Source organism: Ostrinia nubilalis, chromosome 17, assembly GCF_963855985.1.
Source record: "Ostrinia nubilalis chromosome 17, ilOstNubi1.1, whole genome shotgun sequence".
Lineage (NCBI taxonomy): Eukaryota > Metazoa > Arthropoda > Insecta > Lepidoptera > Crambidae > Ostrinia > Ostrinia nubilalis.
In genome coordinates this window covers 11,270,461-11,291,236 of record NC_087104.1, presented here as the reverse complement: position 1 = coordinate 11,291,236, position 20,776 = coordinate 11,270,461, and the positions used below count along the sequence as shown (strand labels likewise).

The window sequence follows — 20,776 nt, the reverse complement described above, 5'->3', positions numbered from 1 at the left end:
ATACCTTCACAAAATTACAGCTCCCCAGTGCCAATAGTTTCCAAGCGAAACCTCGGACAGACAGACAGACATATCGAAACTATAAGGGTTCCTTGTCAGGACTACGGAACCCTAAAAATGACATTACATACGTATGAAAATATTATGTATTCGTAGTTAAAGTAACCAATAGTCAAATTTGACAGATGTCAAATGACAAGTGGTTAAATAACAGAAAAAAATGTTTTTATAACAATGTTTAACTTGACTTTTAGTACATTTTTTAACTACTTATTAGTTTACATTTTATTAATATTTAGCAAAATTTAACAATTAGTTATTTTAACTATGAATCAAAAAACTGGTCCTAGGTTGAAGCAATTGCTTGTCTTACTAAACGACGGGAAGCTACGGAACCCTGCACTGCGCGTGGCACGACACTAGGTTACTGATTTTTTCATATAAATCTAATAGACTCGAAGCATATACGTTGCAAAATAGGCATTTATTAAATATCACGTGAGATTAGGGGGGTGGGGGAGGGGGTCAGGCAATATCTCACCAAATCTCACCAAGGGGGGTGGGGGGGTTGAAAAATGGCCAAAATTGTCTCACGTAATTTATGGACGCCCCCTAAGCCCCTAAGAAATATAATATTTACAAATCGTACGGTTTTTAAAGAAAAACAGTAACGACTTAAAGCATTGTTGTTATGGGGCCTTTATGGGACTTATCTCACCCCTGCAACTCTTGTATAAGCAGGATTTACCGCTGAAGGTTGAGTAGTCTCAGGGATAGCTGTCGTGAAAACCGCTACAAAAATCAGATAGTTATTAAATTTTTCTGGCGTTAAGAGTCGCCTCTCGATCTACATTTTCGTGGGTTTGATTCCCACCAGTTAGATTTTTCAAGTTATTTTAAAAATTTAATCAGAATTCAGAACCATCGGGCCTTTACATGTGTCATATTAATCTTTTGGCTCTACCATCCTAGGGCGGCTACTGGGGCGAGACGGGCTGGGCGGCCGGCGACGACCGCGACGCCGCCGCCCGCGCCGCCTACGAGGCTCTGCTTCGGGTGTCGCTCAAACTGCCCACTGGAGACCGCTTTGACGACTTCGCGGATGCCGTGAAGGCACGGGCGAGGCTACATTATAATTATACTTTTTCGGATGGCGAGGAGGTAAGTTTTTGTTTGTAGAGGCCTAAAATATGGGGTGAGCTTTTCTGAAAGGGTGATTGAAAATCTTACATTAGACGTGGTGTAGGCGAGAATCACCTGGATGCGAACAGCGTAGGAACCGTCTTGGTGGACTTCTTGGGGGAGGCCTTTAGCTGTACTAGAGGATGTCAAGAGTGTTAATGTTTTGCTTTTGAGCACTTTATCGAAAAGTTCCCAATTAAAATTCGCGTTAGAATGTCTTAAACCTAATTATATTTATCAAAATAGTCGATAAACAATAACAAACGCACACGCCCAAATTTTCCTCAAGCTCTTTAAAGTGACTTTCGTTGTCATTCCTTCAACTTTCGACCTTTAGGAGTAGAATTACATAACACGCATTGAATTTCATTTAATAACACGATCCACCGCAGGTCTATAAATATTCCTGCCAGACACGCCGTAAAGTTTAGATAAAATAAAAGGCATTACTTTAAACGTTCCACGGTATCGTGTTGTTATTTTGTAGCGTTATTTTGTAGCGTTATTGTAAAGCTGTCGGGATAATAAGGTCGTGGGTATCTTCCAGCGGAGTTACGCCCTTGTTATCTAACACATAACGCAGATGCAACCTTCTTCGTTTGACATATCGAAGCGTTAAAACGGTTGCATAACGGTTTTCAAGGTAAATGATTCGTATCAAGGTAAATAAAAATACCTACAGTGCACTCGTGTGAACAGTGTACCTTGAATGAATTCTGTGAAAACTGCTAGCAATTTATTGGCACGTGATGTGACGAGGGAAGCTTTTTTCTGTAACACTTGTGCTTGAGTTTAATTTATTGTTTTTTTCCCGTTGTTATTTCGTTAAATACTTACGTTTTCTTTGCTCGTACCTACTACTTTAAAATAAAAATGTATCGTTTTATTCCGAAACGTCTACAGCAATTGTAACAAAACCTTTTGTTTGTAACAAACAATGACAAAGATACGGTAACAAATAGGACTGAAATCTCGTTAAATAGGCCGAGATTCCCCAGCCGCTTGAGGCCTGTCGAGTGTCGACATGTCTGTCTTTATCATCTATTTGATTGATTGCTTTTTAAATAAAACACTGCTATTTTTGGACAAAAAATACGGGTTTTATCGGAGTTTCTCAATGTATGTTATTTATTGAAAATAATTTGCTTGTCTGATTGACAATTACTTATTCTAGTTTATTCAATTTTGTGTGAACGTTATGAAAGTCACATGAATCTGATTTCCAATAAATTATCTAGAATTTCAAGTGTCTTCAACATTTTGCGTACACAAAGAGAATAGAAAATCAAATTTCGGTGACGGTGAGAGGCAAACATACCAAACTACATACCAAAGTAATTTGCTAATAGGTAGAGACACATAAAATGGTTTTACCAGAACAAAACATGTAGGTACTTCATTGCTGTCCTTAAAGGCTGTCAATTTACGTATTTGAAGGTAAATGCAAACAATAATGGCACCAGGACTAATTCACAAAATAATGTGTTTCTACCAAAATCTTCATAAATCGTATAAAGGAAACATCAACTTGCTTTACAGTACTAAAATGCATGTAGATAACTGAAAATAATTATACTTTTTCGGATGGCGAGGAGGTAAGTTTTTGTTTGTAGAGGCCTAAAATATGGGGTGAGCTTTTCTGAAAGGGTGATTGAAAATCTTACATTAGACGTGGTGTAGGCGAGAATCACCTGGATGCGAACAGCGTAGGAACCGTCTTGGTGGACTTCTTGGGGGAGGCCTTTAGCTGTACTAGAGGATGTCAAGAGTGTTAATGTTTTGCTTTTGAGCACTTTATCGAAAAGTTCCCAATTAAAATTCGCGTTAGAATGTCTTAAACCTAATTATATTTATCAAAATAGTCGATAAACAATAACAAACGCACACGCCCAAATTTTCCTCAAGCTCTTTAAAGTGACTTTCGTTGTCATTCCTTCAACTTTCGACCTTTAGGAGTAGAATTACATAACACGCATTGAATTTCATTTAATAACACGATCCACCGCAGGTCTATAAATATTCCTGCCAGACACGCCGTAAAGTTTAGATAAAATAAAAGGCATTACTTTAAACGTTCCACGGTATCGTGTTGTTATTTTGTAGCGTTATTTTGTAGCGTTATTGTAAAGCTGTCGGGATAATAAGGTCGTGGGTATCTTCCAGCGGAGTTACGCCCTTGTTATCTAACACATAACGCAGATGCAACCTTCTTCGTTTGACATATCGAAGCGTTAAAACGGTTGCATAACGGTTTTCAAGGTAAATGATTCGTATCAAGGTAAATAAAAATACCTACAGTGCACTCGTGTGAACAGTGTACCTTGAATGAATTCTGTGAAAACTGCTAGCAATTTATTGGCACGTGATGTGACGAGGGAAGCTTTTTTCTGTAACACTTGTGCTTGAGTTTAATTTATTGTTTTTTTCCCGTTGTTATTTCGTTAAATACTTACGTTTTCTTTGCTCGTACCTACTACTTTAAAATAAAAATGTATCGTTTTATTCCGAAACGTCTACAGCAATTGTAACAAAACCTTTTGTTTGTAACAAACAATGACAAAGATACGGTAACAAATAGGACTGAAATCTCGTTAAATAGGCCGAGATTCCCCAGCCGCTTGAGGCCTGTCGAGTGTCGACATGTCTGTCTTTATCATCTATTTGATTGATTGCTTTTTAAATAAAACACTGCTATTTTTGGACAAAAAATACGGGTTTTATCGGAGTTTCTCAATGTATGTTATTTATTGAAAATAATTTGCTTGTCTGATTGACAATTACTTATTCTAGTTTATTCAATTTTGTGTGAACGTTATGAAAGTCACATGAATCTGATTTCCAATAAATTATCTAGAATTTCAAGTGTCTTCAACATTTTGCGTACACAAAGAGAATAGAAAATCAAATTTCGGTGACGGTGAGAGGCAAACATACCAAACTACATACCAAAGTAATTTGCTAATAGGTAGAGACACATAAAATGGTTTTACCAGAACAAAACATGTAGGTACTTCATTGCTGTCCTTAAAGGCTGTCAATTTACGTATTTGAAGGTAAATGCAAACAATAATGGCACCAGGACTAATTCACAAAATAATGTGTTTCTACCAAAATCTTCATAAATCGTATAAAGGAAACATCAACTTGCTTTACAGTACTAAAATGCATGTAGATAACTGAAAACAAACAGTCATTAACGAAAGTAATAAGGCTTTTTAATTTAGCTTTTCATATAGGTAATTAATTATAGCCATTAATTGAAGTAATTAACGTATAATTTCACATTTGTTTTTGATAAGGTAAACTTCTTCATCGGTGCTTTCTACGATGGCGTGTACCTGCTAGGTATGGCACTCAACGAGACCCTGACTGAGGGTGCTGATATTCGAGACGGTCGCAACATCACGCGCCGCATGTGGGGCAGAGACTTCCACGGTGAATATACTCCATCCAGGTTTCTTCTGCTTTTTCAGCTGCACTGAATGCTATGCACCATTGATGAAGCATGTGTCAACATTGGTTCCCAAACTTATTTGAGACCTTACAAAAAAATCCGCGCCCCCCTCCTCCAGTCAAGATTATTTATTGGTCGTATCGAGCACATTCTCTTAGCGGTCGCAGGTTTTTTATACTTAAGTACACAGATGGCCCGCGCCCCCCTTTAAAAAGGTCTTTGCGCCTCCCGTGGGGGGCGCGCCCCCCACTTTGGGAACCAATGTTCTACAACATGAGGGACTAATGAGTCACGTGCTAAGACTGCTGCGTTTCGCTTTCTTTATTGATGTAATGTAGAGGCTGAAAGGATTTTTGAAACGCAGCATTGTGGGCACTCGCTTCGGGGGCTTGGAATGGTTCTTACAAACTTTGTTGAAGGATCTTGTGCTTGCAAAATAAAATGTGAAGAAATAAATATGTATAAATAAATAAATAAATATCCTTGGACATTTTACACTGCGCCGCTAGTCCCAAACTAAGCAAAGCTTGTACTATGGGTACTAGTCAACGGATATAAACATACTTAAATACTTTTTTTTTTGTAAATACATACATATTATACATAGAAAACACCCAGACCCGTCACAGAAATTAAAATTCATCATTTCAATTTCTGCCCGACCGGGAATCGAACCCGGGACCTCTCGGCATAGTAGTCCGTTCTGAACCACTACACCAAACGGCCGACAATTTAGATAGAAATAACTTTTGGGTTTCTAGAGCACTATTTGCTCTAGAAACCCAATAGTATAGAAATAACTTTTGGGTTTCTAGAGCAAATAAGTCTTATGTGTTTTAGAAGCTTAGAAATTATTGACTAGTATCATAGATCTACAACACCCCGTTTACGGAATATAAAGAACAGTTCACGCGCGAGTTGAATGCAGACTTTTTGGAACAGTTTGCTTCTGGCGCTCTGCATTTCACTTGCGCGTGAAGAGCACTCAATGGTACTTAACTTGTACATAACTTAGAACTCGTGTTCACCTAAGTATTAGTACTTTAAGCTACTTTGCAGGGAAGAGTGTTCCCGTTGGATTGAATAAAGTGTACCTATTCGGGCAGGGATCACCGGCCACGTGCGCATAGACTCCGTCGGGGATCGCGATGCGGATTACGCGATACTGGACCTGGACCCTGTCACGGGAAAGTTTGAGGTAAGTGCTTATATTTTAAGTAGTTCTTTAGCACATATGGTGTAAAAATATCTTTAAACGACGATCTAGGCTCCCAAACTCGGAATACACGTATAGGAAACTTCGCCCACTGCCCAGCGGTTGTATCAGTAGGGTGGTGTGTCGTTCTACAGACAGGGCCCACTCAATGTTCGCTCGCAACCCACCACTGTGTCGCGACCCATAGTTTGGGAAACCCTGGATCTAGGTAGTTAAATTATGGTTCATTATGAAAGGTACGGTTGCATTGGACTGACTACAATATTCTGATCCCATGGCATCGCTATATTTAAGTCGGTTTCATGTTATTCAAAAAAATACCAAGTATCCTTAGCATAGCCATATTTTATAAATGCCTTATAGCAACGTAACACGTCATCATAATTATTTAATTATTTCACATATACAAAATCTAATATTCCTAAAGTATTATTATGAACGGACATGTAGTAATATGGAGAGCTTCAATAATGCAGCAACTGCGTACGGGTCGCTAATAACACTCGAATAGATAACGGTCTTGGCTCGCTTTACAAGATTTTCATATTGTAGCGCTTGTAAACCCTCAGCGGAGAACCCTTCCACGTCTTTCTTTATGGTCCGTAAGGGCCTCTCTGTTCTACTGTATGGCCCCTGAATGGCTTACACGATTTATGATTAGGTATATCTTATTAGAGCTTGCCTAAAAAGAGAAACGTTTTTGGAAAGTTACGATAGGTATTCGGCAAAACATGGTCAGCATCATAATTTAATGAAAATACTTCAAAGGCTCTCAAAAGTAAATATAAACAAAGTATGTAGGGCAATGTATGGTATGTACATTATTTTAATTTACGGGTAGAACGTTCGTAAAAGTATACATTTTCCCATTTTAAAAGTTACATTTATTTAGCGAGCCTCCTTTTAATATCTTGTACATAGCATATAATTAATTTCCTTTTTACTAAAATAAAACTATTCATTTTTACTGAGGTAACGCAATAATAAGGGCAAAGCAAACGGTTTATAATACATACTGCAGAGATATTTTTCGCAGAATCATCAGCATTTTATTACGTGCATGAATTTCGTCCCAGCGAATTACAATACCTTCAGGAATTCAATTTTGTAATTTCATCAATGACGAATACCGTTCCACCGGCACGAACCGTATTGTTTGTTTGCCAGAAAATACCTTTTTGGTTTAATCTACACTAATATTATAAAGAGGAAAACTCTGTTTGTTTGTTTATTTGGTTGTAATGAATAGGCTCAAAAACTACTGGACCGTTTTTAAAAATTCTTTCACCATTTGAAAGCTACATTATCCACGAGTAACATAGGCTAAATTTTATTTTGGAAAAAAATAGGGTTCCGTAAAATATGTAGATAATGTAGTCCACGCGCGCGAAGCCGCGGGCGGAAAGCTAGTTTGAAATAAAATAGAGTCGGTATAATTCGTCGATATGATTTGAAATTAAATTTATTATTGTAGATTTTATAATTATTTCGTAATTCACAGAGACAAAAGTTCAGCTTACAAAAACTTACATACAGGGTCAGTTGGTACCTAGGTACATAATATTTGCAAGCCTACTTACTGTTTTACGTGGACTGCATAATTCGACACTTTCAAAGTAGATTACATTGAAAGTACCTAATAAAAAAATAATAGAGTTAGACAGAATGTCGTCACGGTGTAGGACTAAGCCCAGCAGTTGACTGACGCAGTTGACTGACGCAGTCTGCTGATGATACCATATTACTTACCCGTAATTTAATCATAGGTAGTGGCGTTTTACCACGGCCTCAACGGGAGCTACAAGCCGGTGGCTGGCAAGGCCATCCATTGGCCGGGGGGCCGCCGCGGACCCCCGCCTGATACGCCTCGCTGCGGGTTCCTTGGGAATGACCCTATGTGCCAAGGAGGTAAGTGTACATTGAAAATGCTAGTTGTCATAGTTCTAGGGAATGATAAACACTTAGTAGTAATTGTCACCAATAAACCAATTGACGTATGTACTCGTACTATGTACTGTTTTTTAATTGGTTTTTGTAGCAATATAAATGTCTTACAGTCATCGTCCCAAATTTTATTGCGTTTCGTTTTACAACAGTTTATTATACAGGGTGTTTGGCGCATCGTGTGCCAAAATGATTTGGCGGATAGAATGGGTCATTTCCTATATTTTCAGCCCCCATAACACGTTCCATACCAGGCGGCTACTTTTAAATTATTTTTTTTAGTAATTTCACCAAAATACCCAAATCGCATCATTTAATTTCGATTTCAAAAAAAACTACTAGGCGCAGCCCTAAAGTAAATATTTTGTTTTGACGTGCATTAATGTAGGGTTGCATCAAATCTAAATTTATTGGCAAATATCATCTAGTTTTTTTAAAATTCAGCTTTGAAGTTTTCCGAAAAGTTAAAAATGGACTGAACATTTAAGTTTACAAGGGTATAATTTTTTTTAAAAGAGATAGCGATCTTCGGATTTTATCAAAACTTCTCTAGTCTATCCTCATTCATACGGTATACTAATCTTGTTTAAATAATAACAACAACTTCACAAATTCCTTAAATTAGTGCATTGACTCTACTCGGACTGATTTGCGAAATTTGTGTTTATAGCTCCTTTTTGTGTGAATAGCACGTAGAACACCTAACATGTAAAAATTATTTATCTTATGCAATGCAAAAACCTTTTCCCTATCGTTTTTCAATGTGGATTTCTTGAAATTAAAGACGAAAATAATTATTTTGATCGTTTATTAATTATTACAAATTTTGTTCAAAATGTCCGCCTCGGCAACGTATACACTCAAGACATCTTCTTCTAATTTCGACTGTTGTCGTATGCAGCCACATTTCTCTTTTTATTACTAATAAGGCGTTTTCTATTCGTTGTAGTTTTTCTATTGTTTGAATCCGTTACGTACACCAGTTCTTTAGCTTGTCCCCAGACGTAAAAATCGAACGGAGTTAGGTCTGGGGAACGTGTAGGCCACTGTATAGGGCCATCTCTTCCAATCCACGAGTAGAAAACGCCTTTGTAGTAATAAAAAGAGAAAATTAGAAGAAGATGTCGTGAGTGTATTATACGTTGCCGAGGCCATTTTGAACAAAATTTGTAATAATTAATAAACGATCAAAATAATTATTTTCGTCTTTAAATTCAAGAAATCCACATTGAAAAACGACTGGAAAAAGGTTTTTACATTGCATAAGATAAATAATTTTTACCTGTAGGTGTTAAACGTGCTATTCACACAAAAAGGGGCTATAAACACACATTTCGCAAATCAGTCCGAGTAGAGTCAATGCACTAATTTAAGTAATTTGTGAAGTTGTTGTTATTATTTAAACAAGATTAGTATACCGTTTGAATGAGGATAGACTAGAGAAGTTTTGATAAAATCCGAAGATCGCTATCTCTTTTAAAAAAGAAAATTATACCCATGTAAACTTAAATGTTCAGTCCATTTTTAACTTTTCTGAAAACTTCAAAGCTGAATTTTAAAAAAACCAGATGATATTTGCCAGTAAATTTAGATTTGATGCAACCCTACATTAATGCACGTCAAAACAAAATATTTACTTTAGGGCTGCGCCTAGTAGTTTTTTTTTTAATCGAAATTAAATGATGCGATTTGGGTATTTTGGTGAAATTACTAAAAAAATTAATTTAAAAGTAGCCGCCTGGCATGGAACGTGTTATGGGGGCTGAAAATATAGGAAATGACCCATTCTATCCGCCAAATCATTTTGGCACACGATGCGCCAAACACCCTGTATTATGTAGAGATAATATACTATGAAAATTAAGCTAAAAGAACTTAATTTCGTCAACTAAAATAAACCCATAAGACTACATCCAGAGGGGACTCTGGAATTTCTTATAGGGCATTTTCTTAATCCCTTTAAATAATATTAACCGCAAGTCATTTGATGTGACTTAATTAGGTATCTGACTAAGTAATGAGCTGTCTATCTTGTACATTTAATAGACAAAAGGAGAATAATTAAAGAGCTAGTTTTAATGGACGACTCCATCGAACCTTTGATGTATTGACTGACGCGACGTGAAAACTCATTGAAAATAAAATCTCAAACAAAAGAAAAATACTTAAGCCATATTTTCTTCGAAAGAATTCTATCATACAGATTTCATCGAAAAACTGTTCGCAGTAATAAAAGTAATCAAACGTAGAAATAGTTTCTGCAAATACTCTCCAATTTCGTTGTTCAGTAAATAAAATATCAAAATGGGTAAACTTCGGAGTAGGTACCTATTTACTGCAGCAATAAAATATTAGATACCTACAACTGTTAGGCTGAGTTGCACCACCTAACTTTGACCGTAACTATTATGATAACCGGTGTTTTTTGTATGGAGTTTGACATATTTTTGACGTTTGTTAAAGTCAAAATAAGATGGTGCAACCCAACCTTACTGTAGTAAACTCAACGGGTTGCAGAGTCGCGCCCAGTGAGCAGTGCAAATTGTATGTTTCAACTTGATAGGTGTTTATTGTCCAGACCATTGCACAGCACTCGCGTCCATCGGGTCTTCATTATTTATTAATTAACCACATCCATTTGCCAGTTCGGGCGTAACATATCAATAATTGAATTTCTGGACTGGTCCACATGATTTATTTATTAAATAAAATTGGCAGGCTGTTTTTATGATCTGGGTAGAGTCTGTATTTATCAACTTTTTTCCGTCTCGAGTACGGAGTAGTCTGTATTTACAGATATTGAAAACCAATCTTACCATATTATGTGTTTTAAAAGTATTTAAAGGAAGGTTTCAAAATAATTTTTAGAAGTTCAGTAACAGCTTTAAGCGCTCTCGTTTTCGTCTCTTTAATGGTACGTACACAGTAAAACGTACAATAATCAAGCATTTCATTTATATTTTACTACTTATTTCTATGGTAATGTGTCGCGATAGTTCATAATATAGTCGTAACTATCAGGGTTTAGGAACCCCGCGTGATTCTGTATACGCTTCGTATGTCATAGTTGCTTCAAATTTATTGCCTGAATATCAAATGATAGCGTACTCGTGTTGGTAGATATAGCAAATACGCGTATGGTAATCCGACTGAACTATGTTTTAGCAATATGCTTGGTATAATGGGAGGAGGCGAATGGTATTTTCGGACCACAAAAATATTCATTATTCACAAAGGGTTGATCGGAAAAATTCCGTGAAACAGAGAACATTGACTTGCAACTAAAATTGTTTGGTTTTGGAGTTATAAAGCTACGTATTATCTTTAAATTGTGGCTTATTTTATAAACAGCTGTAAACATAAACTGTTGTAAAAGTCGGCAGGTCGTACATCATAGTTTTAATTAAGTTCTTTCATAAAGTTTAAATTTGAAGCGCTCGCCGTAACACAAATGAAACTACCGCGATGAAGGTGTCATAAATTGTTTTTTTTCACGCTGCTATTAGAGGCTCAAACAGTTATAATTTACTGTTTCATCGGACTGGCAATTTTCCTAAGCTTTGCAGTCACGGCCGCCTGTGTGGCGTACAAGTAAGTATAGTAATTATAATGATACAGTTCGCCCCAATTAATTTGGAAATCTTATAAATAAAAGAAAAGCTTTTTTTTTCAGATTGCTTATGCAATATTGGTGCGGACTGTGCAAACCAATAAAAGGTTATAGGAGGTGTGTCCCGTAAGTGGGACATTAAGGTTATTAAGGCATATTTTATACCTAATTGGCGTGCTACATTTTGCATGAGCAATGGACCGATTAAATTCCCGAGTGTCTTCGCAGTCTCATAAAAATGTCCCACGTAAGGGACACGCTTCGAATGGCACGCGACTTTCAACTTTATTTGTCTGCAACAAAATTAGTTTTGAAAGTCGACGTCCTCGGAAGGCGGCAGCTAACGAACTATGCAATTGATTTCTTTGTTGTAAACTTTCCTAAGTTAATTAGATACTAGAAAGTTTTGTAGGTACTATTTATTGGAAGCGTTACTCTGTTAGAAGTTAACGAAGGAAACTATGTACCGCTTTTCTTCGTAATTGTGGTAATTACTTTATCTTTCAGTTACAGTAAAGATTCTCGAATGGTTCTTTTTTGCAACCATTTTATCAGAGCAGAATGCTCTGTTATTATGATGTTTATTTGAATATTCTTAGGTCCGTACCAAAGAATTTTCCAATGTCCTAAAAATCTCACTCACTGGCCATGCACATAGGACAATGCGGCAAAGTACAATAGTTTTGAACATTAAAATGTTAACAGCAACTTCATGAGCAATTTACGCAGTTATGGTAAGCACTTTAGTCGTATGACTACAGTGGTACCGATACATATTATAAGTCTTTAGCGAGAGTTGTGTTATTAAACTTCTAAACAGGCAAGCACGAATCGACGCGGAGTTGAACAACATGGCTTGGCGCGTCCGACCTGAAGAGGTGCTGGTGGAAGTGGGCACCGGGCTTGGAGCCAGCCCAGCGCTGCACAGCATCAACGAGGTCCTCAAGGTAAGCCAACTAGAGATGAGACGTATTTACTAGAACAGATCCACACACTAGGTATTTTACAGTACTAGGCGGCACCTATTCCAATTTTTAAAATACTTGATCCACCTAGTATTTTATAAATTACACGGTTTCCGACCCTACTGTCAAAGTAATAGAGGTTATTATTGCGTAATCCGTAGTCGTGTATTACGCGCACCTAGTATTTCTCGCTAAGCTTATGTGTGAACGTAGAGATTCACTCCGTCTCTGTCTGACCAAACAAATTTGAGCGCGACGAAGCAAACGCACACAAACGTAGTCAAACCATATTCATGTAAATAAGTAAAAATATGTAAATATTTTTATGAAATTGACATCTTTTAAATACGCCAACTTTTAAGTTGACAGTCCTAAGCCTGTTGAAGTATGAAGGGAGGAATTATTATTCAATTTCAAATTGCATTATTCATATCGGTTGTATCTTTTCAAAGAAAATTGTATTTTAAAGTCATATTACGTGGATTAGTCCGCACTAGTCGCGTCAAGTATGCTAAATTACTACGTAGGTACTAGGTGGAACAGGTATTTGGATCGAGTATTAATAAATACTAGGAATAGGTGCACCTAGTATCAAATTTACCTAGTATAACCCATCTCTAAAGCCAACATAGTACAGCAGACGATGGCACAACTTTCCCTTTGGCAATAGCAATAAGAAAAATCTAGAGGTAAGTATCTACCTCTATTCTGATGTTCTGTCTGATGAAATAAAAAAAACGCACAGTTACAGTGTGTTTTGTTTATTTCATAGATAATTTTCGGATACACTAATGGCTCTCTTTATTGTAACTCTATCGCTGGAGTGCCTATGTGTGATTGATTTTTTTAATGAAAGCCTATGATCCTATTGTACGTAACTAGCACCCGTATTCATAAACGATGCTTGCTTAAGTGTAGCAGCAAATCAAACGCATACCATTGAATAGAGCTCTGTGATTGGTTCGTGTGTGCTGTGCGTCCACGCGCACGGTGAGACCTCATAGTAATGTTTGTGAATACGGGCGTAAATCCATGAAGTGGTTTTAATTCCTATCCCTTAATAAATAAATATCTTAATAACAATTGCCAATGTCTGTTGTCTAGGACAGAATACAACCTGTACGTATAGGTAAACTAATGTAATGTAATGTATAGGTAATTCAATAAGATGGAATTAATTTCCAATGGACGCGCGCGATTAAAGGTGTTTCATATATACGCAACACATATGTGACCATGTAGTTCCCTTTTGATTGAAAGTAGTGTCGTTAATTAAGTAATTGGGTAAATTGATCGTGTGTCCCTTTGCTGTTTGTTCCGCAGTCGCCAATTAAATGGCTACGGGAAATTGAAGCGAATAATCGATTACTACGGCCCACGTTTCGAATCGAGTGGTGAACGAGTGATTTGAATGTGGACTCGATTGCTTTGTGTCGATTCTGTTGTGATTTCGGAGCGTTCAATCAATACGCTGAATAGGTACCTTTTTCCCCATTTTTGTTACGATGCTACAGATTATGTTAATGCGGATACAATAAGGATTACCGGCAGATACAATCGTTTTACTGCGGAATATGGAATCCTGCTGATCTAAATTATAATATCTTGAAACGTTATCTACTGGAGATAAACAATAACTCTAACTTACAAGGAATATTGGAAGCTTTATTGATTTCCGCTAAAATAATGGTTTCGTTACATCTACGTTAGGTAATTAGGTGAGATCTTATAATTGACGTATCTCGGAAACCAATTCTTAGATAATTTTACTAGAGTACTCGATAACGAATAGAATATAGAACGCAATACATTTCACTTGCGCAAATTGTCGCAAACTGTAGCTTAATCTGTCCGCTGCTTCCCTCGGTTTTAAAGATTTCGATCTGTCAGGCTGTGGTCTCCTGTAAACGCAGTAAGCCGCGTACATCGTCACACGGTCACACCGTAGGCCGCCGTCACAATGCTAGCTAGGGAAATTAATGCAGATTACTCTGTCAAGAAATTTCGATCTATGAGGCTATGGTCCCCTATAAACGCCGTAGGCCGCGTTACAATGCTACTGTTGCGGTCTCCTTAAAATGTTGACTTCAGTGTATGGACACTATGGACGTCGATAGGAACGTTTGACGCTGACGTTGTACTCCACTATAGCGTTTATTAGGACATCATAGCCTCACAGAGAGTCTTTGCCGCGCTTCCAAAAGCTATATTTTACTATCTTCTACAGCTCTCCTTAGGATGGAGCGCCCGAGGCAACAACGCGACGGCTTCTGGCCTCAACACGCCCTCTCTCAACCTCTCTTCCTTCACCGTAGGCCTGTACAAAGGCAACCGGGTAGCCGTCAAGAAGATCCACAGGAAGAAACTCGACTTGAACAAGAAGCTGTTGTATGAAATAAAACTGGTAAGATTGGAACTAAACATTTCCTATTCAGGATTAGCAATTCTGTACCATTCTTCAATTTATCCTCATGATTCCATCACATCTCAAGCGTTTTTTACCAGAGGTTAATGAAAACTTAGCTACCCATTCTAAATTATTTTTAATTTGTGCTGACTCTGTGCTACCTATGTTATAATTATGGATTTTTCATTTGTAATGACAATCAACTTTACGGAAGGATGATAATTAACTCGATATTGACTGTTGACCTACAATCCTACATATCACATAATGAAAAACAAACACGTAACGGTAATTTAACCATTTACTTTCCCAACATTTGCTATTTAGAATAGTAGGTACGTAGGTAGAGTCTTTGTGTAATTGAGAGACTTGCAATGCATATCATTTGTATGTACGAGGCACATTAGCAAAACAATAAAATTGCTATTTATGTGACCTATTTAAGTGAATGTACTTACTACTCGTATACTGTTAACGCGTTAACTGTTCTTGTAAGGTAAGGAAACTTCTAAAAAATCATACAGTACCATAAAAAAGGAATTTTATGAACTGACGAGGAAAATGTAAACTGTCTATGCAGTTGTTATAACTTGTTGTATGTTGTATAACTACAATATTTGGTATTCGAAGCAGTTGGGCCATCAAAGTAAAAACGTTACGTAGGTATAGTTAAAATGGTAGACTGTATAATATTATAATAATACCTTACCTAAAGTTTTTCTTAGTCAATTAAGTAGATTGGAACTCTCAATTTGAGCAAAAAATGCCTGTGTTTGGAGGGTCATAATGTTAAATGATTTTGTCCCGTAAGAAGTTTACATTGTTTGAAAACAGCCCGAAAGAAATACGTAGGTAGGTATTAATGAAGGACGTATTCATTATTATTAATTGCGTAGTCCTGGTCATAAGGTTTATATTTTCCGCACATAAATAATATAGCGACCGGGAAATATATTTTATATGTCCTTAGAATCGACCTTTACATTGAAATGGTAGAGGTAAAAGGTATAAAAATACGTACTCTAGAAGACAGAGCATTGACTTTTATTTAGAGGGTAAAAAGTACTTCATTCAAAGTCGTAAACTTGTTTAAGTACGTGTGAGAAATGCACAAAAACCGGATACCTTTTTTGTACTTTGACCTTCAATATCTTCAAAACTATAGTAACCTACTAAGTCTGCCAGGGGTGTCCATACTGGGACACTTCATAATTCCTCTTAATCTGTACAGTATGATACAAAGTAAGTAGGTTTTTTTATGCCCAATATAATTAGATCAAATCTTCCATTTACCTGTGGTTTTGAGAGGGCTGTCCTGTACTGGAAACTAACGCCCGTTTTCACCATCAATACCTAATTTTTAAGTGACCCTTATGGCAACACCTAACAGGCATTTTGTTTTCATTAGGGGTAAGTTAAAAATTAGGGATTAATGGTGAAAACGGGCATAAATGAACTAATGATGGTTTGAACGCAAGGCCCGCAACGTATCGCACGAGAACACCGTGCGTTTCATCGGCGCGTGCGTCGACTGCCCGCTGGTGTTCGTGCTGACGGAATACTGTCCTAAGGGCTCGCTGAAGGACGTCCTGGCCAATGAGGAGCTGCAGCTCGACTGGAACTTCAGGACGTCGCTGGTGCATGACATTGTGCAGGTCAGTGGGTCCTTTCTTTCTTCTTAGTCGGGCACTCTTGTCAGAGTGATCGTGGTTACGCTGACGAGGTACACGGTGGGGTGTTCGATGTCATCTCCGAGACTAACTCTCCTGGCGATGTGCTTCCATTTCTGACGGTTAGAGTCGTTGCGAGTACACTGAACCATGGTGGACTCAGGGTTGTAGACTTGAGGGTCCTGTAGTGGAAGCTAAAGAACCTGATGATGACGAACGCAAGGCCCGCAAGGATCGGCGCGTACGTTGACTGCCCGCTGGTGTTCGTGCTGACGGAGTACTGCCCCAAGGGCTCGCTGAAGGACGTCCTGGCTCGACTGGAACTTCAGGACATCGCTGGTGCATGACATTGTGCAGGTCAGTGGGTGCTGTCTCTTTCTTCATAGTCGGGCACTCTTGTCAGAGTGATCGTGGTTGTGCTGACGAGGTACACGGTGGGATGTTCGATGTCATCTCTGAGGTTAGCTTTCCTGACGATGTGCTTCACATCTGACGGTTAGAGGCGTCGCGAGTACACTGAACCATAGTGGACTCAGGGTTCCACAACCCACACTCGTGGGTCCTGTAGTGGAAGCTAAAGAACCTGATGATGACGAACGCAAGGCCCGCAAGGATCGGCGCGTGGGTCGACTACCTGGCGTTCGTGCTGAGTACTGCCCCAAGGGCTTGCTGAAGGATGTCCTGGCCAACGAGGAGCTGCAGCTCGACTGGAACTTCAGGACGTCACTGGTGCATGACATTGTGCAGGTCAGTGGGTGCTGTAGTGGAAACTAAATGAGCTGATGATGAAGAACGTAAGGCCCGCAAGGATCGGCGCGTGGGTCGACTGCCTGGTGTTCGTGCTCAGTACTGTCCCAAGGGCTCGCTGAAGGACGTCCTGGCCAATGAGGAGTTGCAGCTCGACTGGAACTTCAGGACGTCGCTGGTGCATGACATTGTGCAGGTCAGTGCGATGTTAACTTAAGTATATCTTGAGGTTGAGAGAAAAGTATCCCGTAAAAATATTTGTTACAGTTTAGAATACAAGGAAAGTTCAAAATCCAATTCAAGCATCTCGAATGTGACTCTTACTTGATTTAAGGGTTAGAATGAAGAATGTTCACTAATTTTGTTTTTTAGCTTTCTGTATTCTCTGTTAAAAATAAAAAATACACGTGAAAGAATTATATTGATACGTCAATTAGTTTCCAAGATATTGAATTTTAAAAGTGCGGGCGGCGGCCGGCCCGCCATTTTATGCGCGTGACGTCATATTACAGTGACTGGCTCATATTTGTATGGGTGGAATCTTGCAAGCTGAATTAAGACCCACTTCCAGGCAATCGATTAAGCTGAAATTTCGCAAACACATGTGATTTGCATGACCATGCAATATTATGATGACATGGAGCTGATCTGATGATGGAGCTGGAAGATGGCCATAGGAACTCTATAACAAAATGACTTAAATGCATCGAGTTTGGGCTCGTTCGTTTTGTATTGATGAGTATTTTAATTCTATATAGTAATCGGGGTCTAATGATGGAGCTGGAAGGTAATTCGCAATAAAACGACACAATCGCATCAAGTTTGGGTTTGGTTCAATTTTAATTTCTGTGATGGGTCTGGGTGTTAATATGTATAATAAGTTTGTATTTACAAAAAAGAAATTATTTAAGTATGTTTATATCCGTTTTCTAGTGAGCGGACGCTGTGAATGTACGTCACACGGGGTCACGTGACCGTCGGCGGGACTCAATATTTAAGCGAACTTTGAATGCTTATAAAATCATAACTACTGGGTATTTTTGAATGAAATAAAAACTAATGTATTTGTAAATGTAAAAGCTTAACTGTAACATAGGTTTCAAGTGATTTTACATACCTAGTAACATTCTCAATTATCTCAACGTAGAATTACTTTAAATCACCATAATATGAAACTATCATACCAATAAGAATCTGAAATTGAATTATCTGGATTAACTTCGTTGGACTGACCGCATCAATTCATAGTTTATTATATCTGAAGCTGTCTACTCAAATATCTTCGCTCCACATTAAGTTGACTCCACAAATCACATATCTCACCAAATCGCTTTTGCTTAATTGCTCCATAAACCATAGGAATGTTGAACTGATTCCATGACGCGTGGGTGCGAGGTGTCATTAGTTTGGAATTGAAACGGTACGCAGTTCTCGCCTCAGTTGATTACGGGCGATAATAGAACGAAATTAAGCTAGACTAGTAGACTGACATTAGGTAGGCATACGTTAAATAAATTAACTTGGTACATCATATTTAGAATCTGGTTTTTAGTGCTGGAAGGCAAAAGAACAAGCATTTGACTGGGACGGGCGACCGCCTTTACACCTTTATTGGTTGTGATTGTGACCATATTTTCACAGAATTCACAGAAACGGTATGCTTAGGAAGGCTGTAATGTTATTGTTATGTCGTTATACCGAGAAATATTTAACTCTGGTCTAAGTTCGTGATATTATGTTATGTTATGTTATAGAGCCTCAAGCGTAGGTATGTTGTTTGTTTCTAAGTTTGTACCACTGAGTTCTGTGCTGTTTTAATTCTTACTTTCATTAACGTTCTTTAATCAAGTTCTTTGTTCTTAAAAAGTTAAATACAGTTCACGTAGTGAGAATGAAATGAAATGCTATTTAGAATAGTAGGTAGAGTCTTTGTGTAATTGAGAGAATTGCAATGCATATCGTTTCATTGACATACCGGTCCTTGTGGAAATCCTTGCGGGAGGCCTTTTTCCAGCAGTAGACGTCATTTGGCTGACACGAACGAACATCCTACTTTTTTATGTAAATTTAAACACGCATGCATAAATTGGAGTATTTTTTATCGTTGTACTAAATGGCTATTTTGAATTACTATTGTATAATGTTTCTTAGGGAATGTGCTACCTCCACGGCGGGCTCGGCGCCCATGGAAAGCTGCGTTCCTCCAACTGCCTCATCGATGGACGCTTCGTGCTCAAGATCTCGGACTACGGGCTCACCACGCTGTGCACTCCCACCGACTTGATTAAAGACGACACGTACTACTACAGTAAGAGCCAAAGCACACGATGCAATGCGGCGCCGCATCGCAAAGATTTCGCGTAGATTTAGCTCATACAGGGTAGAAACGATAAGTGATCTCATTCGATTATTTCTAAACTATACAAGTTATCGAAAAACTAGTTACTGATCCTGAAAGTGCTTTACAAGGTCTATCTAACGGTACCAATAATAGGCTACAGAATTAACTGGATCTATCCGAAAATTAAATGTTTTCAGCCTCCATACTAAATGTATGCCAGCCAAACAATATCAGAAGTATTTTTTTTTATTAAATAATAAACACTTAAAATGAACTCGTAAATTGTATTCTTATTTAAAATGATTCTCGGACAACATTTGTTTTAGGCTTTATTTGCTATAATCAAGACTTGAGTGCCATGACTGTGACTGTACTAAATGTATGGAAGCTGGAAACATTGAATTTTCGGATAGATCCAGTTTATTCTGTAACCTATTATAGGTACCGTTTGAAAGAGCTTGTGAAGCACTTTCAAAATCAGTAATCAGTTTTTCGATATCGTGTATAGTTTAGAAATAATCGAGTGAGATCACTTAACGTTTCCACCCTGTATATACTGTGATTTAGCCATATCGCGCGACGCGGCGCCGCACCGCTCGTGTGCCCGCCATAGGAGGCCTACCGGACTATTCCCACCTATCGTTCTCACCGCTGCAACTCCTGTTTAGCCAGGATCTTGACCGCCATAAAAACTCAACCAATGAAGGTCAAGTTTGTCCCGGGGGAAAGTGAAACTGTCATTGGACTCGCAACGAAATTAATCAGAAGAACATAGGAGGAGTTCGAAGTTGAGGTTCGACTTCCCTCCACAGATATGAGGCCTGTAGCGACCTAGATAGGCTTCTTACTTTCAGGGGGAATTTGGGGTGGTTAGAGTAGGAAGATAAGACAAATGGCCCAATCAAGAGGCTTTTCGATTTCTCTGCAAAGATAACTAACTTTGCTCCATCTTACTTTAACTTTAACAAACGTCAAAAATCTGTCAAACTCCATACAAAAAATACCAGTAACCGTTATAGTTACCGTTCAAGTTAGGTGGTAAAACTCAGCCTAAATGTGACAACGCAGCGACACCGCTGTGTCGTCGCACCGATGTGTCGTCACACCGCCGCCGCAACGAATCGTGTGCTTTGGCTCTTATTATATCTAATGAATTCGGTCTATGGAAGTAAACGCTTGATGTCGTAGATGAGTATTCGAGGTAAACGGATAATGTGTAGTAATTAAATCTGCTAAAGGT

General features: G+C 38.2%; 1 protein-coding gene across 1 annotated transcript in view; it reads left to right on the top strand.

Moving 5' to 3' along the window:
* LOC135080259 (atrial natriuretic peptide receptor 1-like) overlaps positions 1–20,776 on the top strand; it is a 54,163-nt gene that overhangs the window by 25,218 nt on the left and 8,169 nt on the right. Inside the window, exons 7-14 of the mRNA XM_063974945.1 lie at positions 973–1,161; positions 4,482–4,617; positions 5,743–5,834; positions 7,619–7,760; positions 12,232–12,353; positions 14,599–14,775; positions 16,257–16,433; positions 19,347–19,503. Coding sequence (XP_063831015.1) covers positions 973–1,161; positions 4,482–4,617; positions 5,743–5,834; positions 7,619–7,760; positions 12,232–12,353; positions 14,599–14,775; positions 16,257–16,433; positions 19,347–19,503 — 1,192 coding nt within the window. The remainder of the gene's footprint in view (positions 1–972; positions 1,162–4,481; positions 4,618–5,742; positions 5,835–7,618; positions 7,761–12,231; positions 12,354–14,598; positions 14,776–16,256; positions 16,434–19,346; positions 19,504–20,776) is intronic.